Here is a 14,052-nt window from a genome sequence, read left to right on the forward strand (position 1 = left end):
TAAGGTTTTAAAGAGTTCGACTCCAAGCGGAGGGCGACCCGCGTACGCAAATTTTGAGCATGGTTCTATCCTTGTTCACGATTGAGTTGTCTATGTCGACGTTTCGTAAGATATTTGAAAATTCTGAAGAAAACCACCACTTGTGGAACGCTAGATCCAGTTGGACCCATTTGAGGCTCGATGCGGCGACGGCTGGTGGGGGATGATGAAAAATCACTGTTAGTGGAAGATCCAAGCATAAAAAGATTGTAACATTGGGCATTGAATGACTCCTCAGGGATGTTTTGATAGTTCCGCCAAGCCTGTACTCGTAAGTCCTTCTTCTTCAGCCAAGGGATGGAAATGGCGGGCGGGCTATACGGCCTGGGCGGTTTCGTCCGTCTGTGGTTTTTGCCAGGGCCTCTTCTTTTCTTCTCCTCTCCTGCGCCCTGGCGTCGTCGTTTCCAGCCATCGGGGCTTGGTAATGTCCGCTGATAGTCTTGTCGTGATTGATGTCAAACGAGCCTTTCTTCGACTACGTACTGCTATGTCGCTGACATCCATAGCAAGAATGGAGAATTGAATGTCTCCGCTGACAAAACCCCGACCGTTATAGACGCCCTAATGTGTACAGTTCATGTATTGTGATTGGGTATCACAAACCCTGATGGTTGGGACGTCAAGATCTTTGATGATGGGCGGGCCTGGCTGATGAATCATTCACCGCAATCGAAGGGGGGAAAACCATAGAGTAAAAGGGGCGTGCATTAGAGGAGTCGGTGTAGCACTGCCAAGGTTCCGCACGCCCTTGACGGGTCTCACGGGCACCGCCTGTTGGTCGCAAAGACACCCCGATCGGACTTGGGCTTGCGACCGATCCCGATACTCTCAGTTATCACGAAATTTTTACCGCTGATAAGGATATCGACCGGCGAGTATGGTGTCAACGCCGGTAACCATTCATGATAGCCGGCTGCTGACCGAGGCATAGCATAGCAAGGTTCACAATTTGCAAGGAGATTCAAGATTGATATGATAGTTTTCAATGTTTTTTCTTATTTGTTTTTTGGGCTAATGAAAGCCTCTTTTGCTGAGCTATCTACCATTGGGGCGAAGCCTAGAAGGCTGCCACTCAACCGTGTTTCGGGAGCGGACCCAATCATGATGATATCCAATTCCCATCTGTCTGGTACAGTCCCTTCTTTGTCCTTCGTAGAGTGGTGAAATCCTTCTTTGTAATAACACAATGAAATCCGTAAAGTCATATGCTTTGTGACGAAAAGAAAACGCAAAAATGCTTTTTGTTGTATCCAAATCCGTGTGGTATCCCTTTGTATAGTAAACGCCATGCAATGCCGCCATCGCTGTGTACATGAAACAAGTCGCTAAAATCACAAATCAATCATCAAATGAGTTCCCGCTTAGTAGACCGAGATGGCCGACACAAGCCTCGCAGGGTTTCGAGGTGGCAGGTAGTACTCCTCATCATAGAGTGAATTGGATTCTTGTTCTTGTTGCGACTGCTCCTTGACATCCTTCTCATCGAAGGTGAGAATGGACTGAGGCGGCGAAGGGGGCATCGAGTCATCATCAGATGAATCTGAGTCGTGGTCGACAAGCTCGGGTGGTGAGTTGGAGTGGGATGGTGTTCGAACCAACTCTAGCTGAGCATAGTCTTCCTCAAGATCATCATCTTCCATGTCTTCGTCGAGCTCGATATGTGTGATTCGTGGGCTCATGGGCTTGGCGGGAAGAGAAGTATTGGCCATCTCAATATCGTCATCCTCTGAATCGTAGTCGTCGGAATCCGAAGAGTCCGAGTCGTAGTCATCCTCATCCTCTTCTTCGACGATGTTGTCGGCCCATTGCACCCTTCGTTCTTGCTGGGCATTGGTTGCTCCTCGAACAGATTGGTTGAACCATCGTTCTTGTTCTCGCTCAGCGTCGGCAAGCTCGAGCATCAGAGAATCGAGGAGGTTAGCGTGACCGACAAGCAGTCGAAGGTCATGATCTGGCTGAGCAGCCTCACGCGAGAGCTTGGCTCGGGCCTTGTGGGCGAGGTAGTAGGTTTGTGTGATAGACATGTTCTTCTTTAGCGTGGACTGTTGGAGAGAAGAAGTCTTGGAGGCAGTTGGCCTATGAATAGAAGTGGTTGTTGTTGTTGTAGTCGACATGTTGAAAAAGAGGGCCCAGATAAGGTAGGGGTCTTTGTCCTATGTATATAATGGCGGTTTGATGTTGTGAGTCAAGGCAGCGATCCCGATTGCGGCAGGCTTGAGGTTAGCGGCAGGGATGTCGGCTGTGGTGACAATGACTTGTGGGATTAGGTGATAAGGTGCTAGTCGAGTCCGTGGGTTTGTCTGAGACGACTGTGGAGATAGTTGACCTTGATAGAAGCTTTTGAGGCTTATTAGTAGTTGCTGTGATGATGCTGTGTTTATCTGATTGATGTTGTGAGAGAGATGAATCTTGGAACGGGGGGGACTCCGAATCTTTTTAACTCCAGTGATCCTTTACGGACTTTTCATGTTGTCTCACGGGTGTGGCATGGGATTATGAGTTATGCCCGACACGCCGCTAAGCGGACTTTGCGCACGCGGACCCGAGGAGTGCGAGAAATGTCCACAGTCCCCATTGCAAAGCAAGGGCCAAGGTTCAAAGGGTGTGTGGCTTAGTGATGATTGACATGGATATGGGTGTGTGTGGACGGATGACTCTTAGACACCGCGAAGCCGCGAAGCTTAGAAAGATCCACCCAAAAGGCTGCCACGGCACATCGATTTGCACAGGGCCCCTGTACCTTTCTGTCTTTTCATACTGGATGACATGACTGACGACACGTCTCGTCTATCCCGCAGCGAAACATCCCCGTCCGCGGCCCCGATGGAGCGGGCGGACGTTACGGAAGTCCATGTCAATCCCCGGGCTTGGGTACCTCAGTCAGGCCGCTACTTGACGGCCATGGCGCAGGTACCTCCTGTATTATGTGTACCCGAACTGGGCAGGCGGAGGTTCACTGCCCTGGATTCTTCCATGCCGTGTCCCTCAATAGGTACTTTGTTAGAGTTATCACAGCGACTGCATCTTCCGGCTAGGTATCAATACCTGCTACCAGTACCACTCTCAATCTTACTGGCAGTCTTACACTTCCTCTCCTCAATGGCGCAACAACCCCATTACTTTCACCATAACTCAGATCGAAACATGCTCGACTGTAAGGTAAGCACTGCCAGCACACGCCTGGAGTCGCAATTTCACACAGGGCTGGCGTGGGCGATTCATAATCGCAGGCTGTTTCGAGGTCCGTAAGCAGCCTGCAAATGTGTGTTTGATTAGAAACCCGGTGCCATTAGCGTTGACTCTTCAGCCTACCACAGTCGTTAATCTGGCCATGTCCGGTCTAGCTCCGCTAGGCACGACAAATCCGAGGATGGATTTACAAGCCTGCTCTTCAGGAACCTTACCTAAGGCAGATGCATTTCTCAGCATTGAGCGAACCTTATTCGTCCTTTGCGCCCTATCGGTGTCGCGATCACGTCTGACTCCGACACGGCGATGACTCTCGCTACAGAATCGATTTCCTAGATGGGATAGGCAGAGATCGAGGTGTGACGCTGATTTACAAACGCTGCATGCTGGCTCAGCAACAACATACCGATACGGACGGGAATTTGTATTATGTCCATGCATCCATCAAGACCAAATCCAAGACAACATTTTGCATCCCGTGCCTCCCTACAAAGCTAAGTTTCCGTCACGACGATAGGGAGTATGACCTTCAGTCCCCTACAGTGAATGCCCGCTGAGCCCAGCCCAGTTCAATTTGATGCTTATGCACCCACGATTCGCCAAAATCAAATTCGTAACGATTGTTTGAGTATGCTCCACGTCAATGTTGGCGAGTTTCACGTAGTGGCTGATTGATCAGTACAGATTGCGTCTTCCGCTTCGCATCGTATACCCTGAGGCATAACTCCGCCTCATGTGCTTGTCGTCAGCAGCCAAGGAATCATAGGGCATACTGCTAAAGGGGAGCTTGTTCCAGACAGCGAACTCAAGCGAAAGCGAGTGTGTGTACCATGGTAGGGCATCGTCCAGTAACAACGCGCGATGGTCACTGTGCCCCGTGCCTGACGCAGTCCGTGGGGAGTATGTACGTCCTCGTCCACGTATTGCTGTAATCAATCGTAGGGCTGAGCTCAGTCGGCCGCCATCTAATCCATGCATGGATGTCGGCTTTGTTGTTAAAGACCGAATTACGGTATACGAGCCAGTGATAGCCAGCAGGCCTGGCAATCACCACCGTTATGTTCAATGATAACGAGCAACAAGTAATCCGAATCCCTATATTCCTAAAACCGGTGCCTCATGGTCACTTGATAAGCTTTAACCAGGCAACTCTGAATCTGTTCTCGCTTTTGTCGTTTGGAGATCTAAGTCAGCACCAACTCGTTGTTGTATTGCTAGCATTGGATGTTTGTGTGTTATGATTGCCTAGTGTTTTCAAAGGTTAGGCACCTCTTTTCTCGCAGGTATTTTCCCGCCAGATACATCATAGATATTCCACAGCTACTAGGTAGGTAGGCCGTACCTCTTATCCTTGCTATGCGTAAGCTCATGTGAAGTAAGCAAATTTATTACATCTAATCCGAATATCCGTGAAGGCAGTCGTTCATTAGCTTTGATTCCCTCTTTTCTCGTTGCGGCACTCTTGACTCGGCTACACGGCTAACCTTAAGACGGCCTCTTAATCGGCCCAAGATGATGCCGACTCAGAAGAAGCCATGTTATTGCCGGACTAGGCCGGCCTATCTTGAATCCCGAGGTCGCCGACCACTAACCGTCCGTGACTGTCCGCTGGGCGGTCTAACGACGGGATTGACAAGAGTCACAGATTTTCTAAACTCCGCTTTTCTGGAAACATTTTTCGTTCTTTTTCGCTTCCATCGCCGAAAGGAGCTCCACGATGGGTCGTACGGTGCCTCGCTAATCAACACCAGCCAGCTCGGCGGTACTCAAATCGCGGATTTAAAGAATGGGTCTCTGTTGGTGTCGGACAACTCCTTGGGGTGTTCATTGGATGCAGATTTCTTCGATTCATGTTCCACTGGAAGTTCCAGCCATAGATGTGATGCAGGTTGGGAAATGATCCCAATACGTCCATCCACTCGGCTTCGGCCGATGTTCGAAGCATTTTCTTCTGCATGGATCCTGGTTTTGGGATGATTTGATATCATTTGACTCATCAAGCCTCAGAACAGGTGCATCGTAACTCGTACTCAAAGGGGTTTAACACCGACTAAATTCCGCGTATTCCCATGCCGATATGACACATCGCAACAGCTGCTGTAAATAACACAAGGCTCAGACTGTGCTTCACACAGAGGACCATAATTGGCGAGACTCATCGGTCGTGTGCGGACCATTGACCGCTGATCTGGTTAAGGTTGTCCACAACACAGTCAGCATCACAGCTTCGAAGGGCGGAGATTGATGAGAGTCACGACCATGGGCTCAAAGAAGCCCGCCAGCCAGCGCCCCGTCTGAGGCTCAGGCTTTAAGTCCAGGGACATGCGTTAGCGTTGAAGCTTTCTAGGCCCATGCCGAATTTGGCTCATTAAGCGGATGGTCCCTAATCTGCTTTGTCAGTCAATTCCACCACCATCTTCTCGGCCGAGGCTGATCAGGGGGTGTGCGTATCAGCACTGAGAACCTGCGAGACTGATTCCTAATCCGAGTATTGATAATATCATTGCTGAGTGAGAAGCTTCTACAAACTACGATTCATCCTTTATTTCCTCTCTCTTGGTAAATCCTAGATTGCGGACCTACTGCTTATCTCAAATTATCTTGAAAATATGGTTGTGCGAGGGTATCTGCCGCGAAGTAAGGTTGGTTGAAGTTTTCTGTCCTTGTGACCGACTTTCTGCGGACAATTTTCGCTTTCGGGTGCACGAAACATGCCGAGCCCACTTGCACACCCAGACAAGCACCTATGTACATATCAATCCGATCAGATCAGTGGGGGGATACTCACGACAATCTTTGCGCAGCTCACGGATTTCGTAGTGGCCGATGTACCGAGAACGTGGGGAAACAGACTAGGAACCTGGTAGGTATGATTCCAGTTCTCAATTCTTTATTAAACCCCGGCGATGGTGTTTACATACATACATCTAGCCCCGAAGGATCCGTCGTCCACTGTCGCAATTTTAGACAACCCCGTAAATTCCGATTTGCTTGACGATGTTATCATATGTATTGATTTGTGAGGGACCATGAATTTATTGCTCAGACGACTGTGTTGAAATATGTCGATGATTCCGAACTCGGGTTCAAAGTTAGTGTTGAACTCGATGACGTTAACGGTCGAATGCAGTTGAGCATGTCATTGACCCGCCAAGATTCATGGCCTACAAAGCTAGGCGTCGTCGGGCTCAGGAACAACGCCACAAGTTACGTCGTCAGCGACAAATGTAATAGTAAGACCACGCGATCTGGCGCTGTCGCATCTCTTACCCGGGAGAGACCAGCAACACATCGATCACACAATTCGCCTGACACCAAAGCAATCGGGAAGGCAGTTCGAGGATTTTGCCATCTGGCTTGGCTCAGGTTGTCCTAACCTACGTCACTCCAGGATATGCGTTGATCGACGAAATTTTCTGATCATCAAGTCCACTCTAGGTAGTTACCACTGCACTGGAGATCGGATCGATAAGAATGACGCAGGAGAGTGGTTCAATGTCAATGAGCATTTCTGTAAGGCTATTCAGCGAGTCCGACCTGAGATACGAAGTTTATGATCAGAATCCCGGATAGACACCTTAGCGGCTGATGATAAAACGGCAATGCCGGGCAATTATCAGCAAACCGGTGCGACGTGGACGCATATTGCCATTTCCAGTCCAGTACCTGTCACTTACGACAGAGAAACATACACCTGATTTGACCTAGGCGAGAAGCAGCCGATTCTACTCGGGTTTGATGAGGATCATCACAAGCTCAACATATATAGTTGTGGACGGCACTCGTCATCTTCTCGCGATGGGCGCGGGTGATTAACAACCGAAGCTTACAGATTATGTCGGCAATTCGTTCCAAGCCTCCATTTAAATTGGCTATTTTGTCACTTGGCTTTAGAACCCATATTATCTTAACATTAACTACACAGCTTTAAGGAGTATATATATCTATTGAGCATTAATAATTAAACTGTTGCCTATGCCGTTTCTAGAAAGGAGTTTGCATTTAAAAGGATTAGGCATCTAGTTAAGACTTAAGTATAAGGCATATTATTAAAAATATATCTATATAAACTTAAGTATATACTATAAATCCCTTAAGTAAGTAAATAAAAAACATAGCTTAATTTATATAATTTATAATATTATTAAAAATAAATGAATAATATACTGATGAGATTATGGAGACTGGCGCTTACTTTTCGGTTAAATTGCCAAGGAGCCTTATATACTGGAAATTTCCACCGTCGGCCGTGAGCCCCCATGGTGTAGTGGTTTATCACGCAGCTCTTATATGTCCAAGACTTCATGGAGGTATGCTGAGGTCGCGAGTTCAATCCTCGCTGGGGGCACCAATTTACCTTTTTGCACTTTTTGCATGCCAATTACACATCAAAGAAGTTAATCCTAAATTCTATGCAAAGAGTTGATATGGGATACCTGGTTGTTCTTTTGGCATGGCTTTCATTACTATAAGGATGTGCAGGTCGGTGGAGCTCTGCCTGTACGCAAATGTCTAAATGAGATGGATCATTAGCCTCTTGAAATCAATATTAAAAAAACACGCTTTTGTCTATCCATTTGAATCTAGAGAATCCAATAGTTTATTCCACTCGTAATTTTTGCTTTATGCGCTTTCGCTTGCCACCGACTTCCCTCCCTTCCTCCACCTCCAATAAGGCCTCGCGTTTCTTCTCTGACACGATCTTGAGGGCATCGCGAACCACACGAGTCTCGAGATTGACGCCCTCTTCCTCCCAAGATTCCATATCACGGCCGACACGCTTCTCGATTGTAAGGGCCAGTTCCACGTCACGCTGACCCACAAAGCTGACTGCCTCACCTTTGCGACCCGCACGGGCTGTACGACCGACTCGATGGATGTAGTCATCAGGGTCGCGTGGGAGATCATAGTTGATAACAAGGCTGACTTCAGGAATATCCAAACCACGAGCGGCAACGTCGGTTGCTACAAGGATACGCGCCGCTGAGGCGCGGAATCGAGCCAAGTTGTCGATTCGTTGTCTTTGGGGAAGTTTAGAGTGTAGAGAAGTGACTCGATGATCAAGCATTCGAAGAAGGTGATGAAGGTAGTCGGCTGTCGAGGTTCGGTTGCAGAATAGGATGGCAGTTTTGTCGACATTGGCTTCGGTGAGCAAAAAGACGTGGAGATAGTGCTCCTTGTGAGTGACGGGTGTCTTGATATACATCTGTTTCAAGGTTGTAGGTATAGCCAATGTCTGCGTGTCAACCTCACACACGAATACTGATTGCTTTCCAGGCTTGATTGGCATGTCCTTGAGAGCTCGAACTTCGGGAGTAATAGTAGCAGTAAACAGAAGCGTCTGTCTCTCGGTAGCTGGGGGAAGAACAGAGAGGCACTCTTCCACGTCAGGAAGCATACTGCCAGGCCCATTGGCGTTGAGAAGGCGATCAGCTTCATCAAGAACCACGTATCGAACTCTCCTCAATCCGCAAATGGTGTCCTCTCCCGAAGTTCGAATGTGATCCGCGAGACGACCAGGGGTTGCAATTATCACATGCGGTCGCTTTCCGATCTCAATGGCCTGTGTGCGCATATCTGAGCCTCCTGTCACCAAGATCGCCTTGAGGCTCTGAGGAGAAGAAATGGCCTTGAACTGCTCAAAAATCTGCAGCGCTAGTTCTCTTGTTGGTGTTAAGACGATAGCAAAGATGGCAGTAGGATCCTCTGACCATTTCTGCAAGATAGGCACAGCGAACGCTACTGTTTTACCGGAACCTGTTCGACTACCACCGATACAATCCCTGCCTTTCAAGATCTCGGGAATACAGCCCTTTTGAATCCCCGTCGGCCGTTTGATAGCCATATTTGCTAGTGACTGTACCAGCCATGGTCGCACGTCGAGGGAAGAAAAGGTGGTATTTGGGTCGGTAGGAGCCTGAATAGAGTTCTTGGGTGTAACTAAGGCTTTAGTTTGAGCCTCCTTCTGGTCGACTTGAACGGCTCGCTTGATTCGAGACGGGACCTGAATAGTAGAAAGGACTCTCCTCAACTCGTGGTCTTCCTCGTCCTCGTCTTCGATCTTGTCACCTTCAATCTGGGGCACTTCTGTTGTCCTCCGGCGTTTTCGAGATGTGGCGCTGTCGAGGTAGTCAGACTCGTCAGAGGATGAGGCGGCATCAGACAAAAATTCGTCGTCTGACGCAGCAGTCGCACGTTCGGGATCGGCAGGCGGTACCATGATTCGGGTTTATAATAGCAGTAGCCAACTTGATCCTTTCAAAGACCAACCTCCCAAGCTAAGGTAGGTATGCAAAGTTGGATCTGACTGGACTGGAAATTTTTGGCGGTGGCAGGCGTCGCAAAATCGTGGGATGGGCACCCTTGACCCACTCTGGGCGCCACATGCAGACTGTCACCTAAACGCGCGCTTACAGCAATGGGGTATGCCACTAAAAATGCGATTTGAAAGGCTAACGATCCCTACGACATTCACCTATCGCGAATAGATTGATGACCGACTCCATTGTTTTCATCTTGGATTATCTAGTCATCTAGGGGAGGAAAGAAAATACAGGTCCTCAATCCTAAATGACAAAAAGACTTAGGTAATATAGCCTAAGCTTAAAATAACTCTTACTAAATTTATTTTGATACCTCACAGTAAGGTTTGCTGTTTTCTTGCCTCCCGAGGGTTATGTACCAATCATGACTAGTCTTATAATTCCGATAATGATAGAAAACGTATTTGAAGCCGACACTCGGGCGCCTGTTTTGCATCACACACCTGTAGGATCACCCGTAATACCACAGGGTTCCTGTGACGAATAGGGAGACATGCCTGGGATGTGTTCAGCTGCGACGTAGCTAGGTGATGTGACAGTCATTGTGTTTCGCCATCTGATTGGGTTTGTAGGTATTATGTTTTGATTGTCAATTGACTTCACAAACAACCTGTCCGGGGTCCTGGTGTTTTTTCAAATATCTAGCTCAGGGGCTTCCCAGGGTGACATTTTGACTTGTCACCTAAGAATTAGTAAGTTCTGTCTTACGACCACGATATTGCATATTACACTCAAAAGCTTTACGAATTAGATGCTGACCGAGGGCTTGAAGGATCTCCTCATTCCTACCTAGCCTTGAATTGCGGTTGGACCACGTTGATATGGGACAAGCGCTTCCGATGCAACTGACCCATGATGGTGCGAATCAACAGCTCCACTACCTACTAGGTTTGATGCCATGGAGTACTGTAGCCTGACTCTGAATTTCGAAACGAGGATGTGGAGGTTAATTCGGCATCGGAATATGAATGAGACCAAGTCAAACTGCACCGTTAGTACACCGACGGTTGGGGGCCATAGCAAAAAAACCTGAAATACTGCAGAGTGTGACGACGAGAATGACGGTGTGTGTGCAACCCAGCTATGAACTTGACAATGAGCTCATGGCTTTATGTGCCTGGATCCATTGTCTTTCAAAAGACCATGTCCAATATTGATATTCATTCTTTCACGATAGGTGCATTAAAAAACCCTGGCATGATAGATCGCAGAAGAAAGAAGAAAGAACCGAATCATGCCAACAAGAGCCTGTAGATTCATCCCACCATTCATCCCACTGATGGCAACCCTTGGATTTTATATCGGGCTGGCTTGGCTTCAGGTTGCTAGACTTCAGTCGCATTGGATGCGCGGTATCACCGTGTAAACATACTCACAACTAGATAGGGGGATAGTCAGGTAACTGGCCATCCTATCCCAATACACCTACCTACCTATAAAGTAACTTACCTCGGTCTGTGTTGTGGTTGTAGCCTGTAAGAAGTAATCAAGCGCGTGTTGTATTGAGCAAGTTCCTAAACCATTTCAGATGAGTTTGGCGAGAATCTGAGACATATCTCAAAACTACCAATACCTGGAAAGCCCACCAGCTTCCCATCCCTCCCCCTCAAGTCTACCTAAGTTTTCCAGGTTAGTAGGTACCACCTAAGGCAAAATACTGGGCTAGGTACTTGGAAGCCCAATCAATCACTCAACGCACCCGCGCCGCAAACAAAATGGAGAGCTCCCCGCTCGTGCATATGTGCTATGTACTACCCCTAAGGGCCCTGTGCATCTTCCACTGAGCCCTACCAGCCTAGGGGTAACAGATGCCCAAGCGCCCCGCCCTTCCTAGTCTCAGTGGCAGTCACAGTCACAAGCCCGCCCACCCAGACCCGATCCAATCAATAGCATCTATGGTGGACGCCATTCCCAGCTTACACGTCCTCTTTTCTCTAGCTCTCGCCCTCTCATATGATCTCACGTCCTTTCTCATCTTTTCCTCCTGCCGTTTCGGATTCACTCGACGACGTGTCGTTCGTTGCCACGCCTTTTTTTGGTCAGCTTAGGCCCTGTTTTGCGACGTTTTCTTGGGCATAACAACATTAGTATATCTACGAAGTCTACCTCACCTACTACCTCTAGTACTTACCTCTATACACCTAAACGCCGCCAACCATACTTTCCCCGCTCTTTTGCGTGGGCTCTTGTTACTCCTGCGGCTACCTCACTTGGTTCTTTGACGACGACATTCGTACCCTTTTCATTCTCAACTACCTGAAGCAGTCGGTTCAACCGATTCCCAACATTCGCTATTGCTGCTATTGCCAAATACTCGACGTTGAATTGTTGTAACCCTATATCCGTGTTCATACTTACGACGACGCTGGCCGCTCGACGACGCTTACTCCTCACACCCGACTATCACGATCGTCTCTGGTTGATACCACCTTCCCTAGGAGAGACTTCTTTTCAGAACAAAGAAATCACTTTCCATCTGATCCCCAACAAGACTTCATATTGTGAACACACTGTTGGAACCCGTGTCACCAGCGCAACAGCGAATATGGCCGACCAACAGCCTCAGAGTTCTGATTCGACTCCACTACCCGTACGCTCTCCTGATTGCTCTTCCTTGTCTTAATGTCTAACTCACGAATTATAGCAACAGCCTGCTGCTCCCACTCCAATTTCTCTGCCAACACATAACTCGGGCCCTTCTCCCGTGCCTCTCCTCCGACCCGCCATTCCTGGCGCCAGAAGTGGTGGAGCTCGTACTCCCAGGCTTGGCCTCGCTATCCCACCATCACCTAATGCCAAAGCTGTAGGCAATCAAGGAGCAGCCGCGGCTGCACCTTCAAGGCCCCCTTTGCCGACACTACACCTAGCAACCCCCATGGGTAGTCAAGTCACACCCCATGAACAATTACCACGATCCCAATGTGCAGCCCAAGCATCGGCAGGTGGTGGTAGTGAAAGTAGCGCGGCTCACTCAAGGTCTGGCAGTTTTGGCCCTCTAGATGGACGGGTGAGCAATCCCACTTCTGCAGGATCTCAGTATTCCGCTTTGTCCTTTGCTTCGCAGTATGGTATAGGTGTATCAAGACCTCAAGGTACTCCGGATCCGGTATCTGCTGTGGGATCTATGTATTCCGAGAGAAGCGAGGGCGGGGTATCTATGGAGCGTGATGGAAGTCTTCAAGGTTTGGAGGCATTCGATAAACTAAGCCTTGAGAAAGCCAGGACTCTAGATGTTGATGAGCTCGACGAGGAGGGTTGGAGAATCGCAAGTTTGGAGAAGAGAATTGTCGAGATTGGAAATCTAGGTGAAGGTGCTGGAGGTGCTGTCACAAGATGCAAGCTCAAGGGTGGGAACACGGTTTTTGCCCTCAAGGTGAGTTATTTCGACCATAAGCCACAGTTTGAATACTGACGTTTCAAGGTCATCACTACGAATCCGGACCCCGACGTCAAAAAGCAGATTCTCAGAGAGCTGGGATTTAACAAAGAGTGCGCTTCAGACCACATATGCAAGTACTATGGAGCCTTTGTCGATCCGGCTACAGCCACGATCTCAATTGCAATGGAGTTTTGTGAAGGCGGTTCGCTTGATAGTATTTACAAGGAGGTCAAGCGTTTGGGGGGCAGAACAGGAGAGAAGGTTTTAGGAAAGATCGCCGAGGGTGTTTTGGGCGGTCTCACGTACCTGCATACTCGACGAATCATTCACCGAGACATCAAACCTTCGAACATCCTGCTCTGCCGAGATGGTGCTGTGAAACTTTGCGATTTTGGTGTCTCTGGCGATTTCGGTACTAAGGGAGAGGCCAATACTTTTATCGGCACCAGCTATTATATGGCACCTGAGCGTATCACTGGACAGTCCTATACTATTACTTCGGATGTTTGGTCAACCGGAGTTACCCTTCTCGAGGTTGCGCAGCATCGTTTCCCGTTCCCAGCAGACGGCACAGAAATGCAACCGCGGGCTGGTCTTATAGATTTACTCACATACATCGTAAGACAGAACGTGCCCAAACTGAAGGACGAACCTGAAATGGACGTGTATTGGAGTGACAACTTCAAATATTTCATTGAGTGCTGGTAAGTCTCCCCCTCCCCGTCCTTTAGGGGCGTGTGCTAACATTGTCTGAGTTTGGAAAAACAACCCAACAGACGAGCCAGTCCTTGGAAGATGATGGAGCACCCATGGATGGTTGAAATGCGCTCCAAGCGTGTCAACATGGTGAAATATCTTTCTTTTGTCTGGGGCTGGGACGAACAACCTAAGGACTCTTAGAAAGATATACAACGAGCTCAAGCTTCGGAGCAGCAAGTTGTTAAAGCAGCACAGGATGTCAAATAATGGAAGGAGATCAAGGCGGTACAAGTTCTTGCAAAAGCAGACGAATTGATGAAGCTGGTCTTTGAAGAAGCAAATCGGAGAAACGGCCATGCAGCATAAACGCTTCACAGAGGGCCATGAACGAACCAGAAAAGGCCACATTCCCCATCAGCCGTT

The 14,052-nt window shown here is 48.5% G+C and overlaps 3 protein-coding genes, besides 1 other annotated feature; 1 reads left to right on the plus strand and 2 right to left on the minus strand.

Moving 5' to 3' along the window:
• Positions 1–1,400: 1,400 nt before the first annotated feature.
• FFUJ_03159 (uncharacterized protein) lies at positions 1,401–2,153 on the minus strand (the record flags this gene model as incomplete). The annotated part of the gene is made up of 1 exon (XM_023574975.1): positions 1,401–2,153. One exon carries the CDS (start codon positions 2,151–2,153, stop codon positions 1,401–1,403), a length of 753 nt encoding a protein of 250 aa, XP_023428240.1.
• A 5,328-nt stretch (positions 2,154–7,481) lies between these two features.
• Positions 7,482–7,576, plus strand: a tRNA (tRNA-Ile).
• Positions 7,577–7,828: 252 nt separating this feature from the next.
• Positions 7,829–9,448, minus strand: FFUJ_03160 (related to ATP-dependent RNA helicase; the record flags this gene model as incomplete). The annotated part of the gene is made up of 1 exon (XM_023574976.1): positions 7,829–9,448. One exon carries the CDS (start codon positions 9,446–9,448, stop codon positions 7,829–7,831), a length of 1,620 nt encoding a protein of 539 aa, XP_023428241.1.
• Positions 9,449–12,096: 2,648 nt separating this feature from the next.
• Positions 12,097–13,830, plus strand: FFUJ_03161 (probable MAP kinase kinase; the record flags this gene model as incomplete). XM_023574977.1 has 4 exons in its annotated part: positions 12,097–12,141; positions 12,196–12,924; positions 12,973–13,634; positions 13,686–13,830. 4 exons carry the CDS (start codon positions 12,097–12,099, stop codon positions 13,828–13,830), a joined length of 1,581 nt encoding a protein of 526 aa, XP_023428242.1.
• Positions 13,831–14,052: the final 222 nt, after the last annotated feature.

This window comes from Fusarium fujikuroi, chromosome FFUJ_chr03 (assembly GCF_900079805.1).
Source record: "Fusarium fujikuroi IMI 58289 draft genome, chromosome FFUJ_chr03".
NCBI lineage: Eukaryota > Fungi > Ascomycota > Sordariomycetes > Hypocreales > Nectriaceae > Fusarium > Fusarium fujikuroi.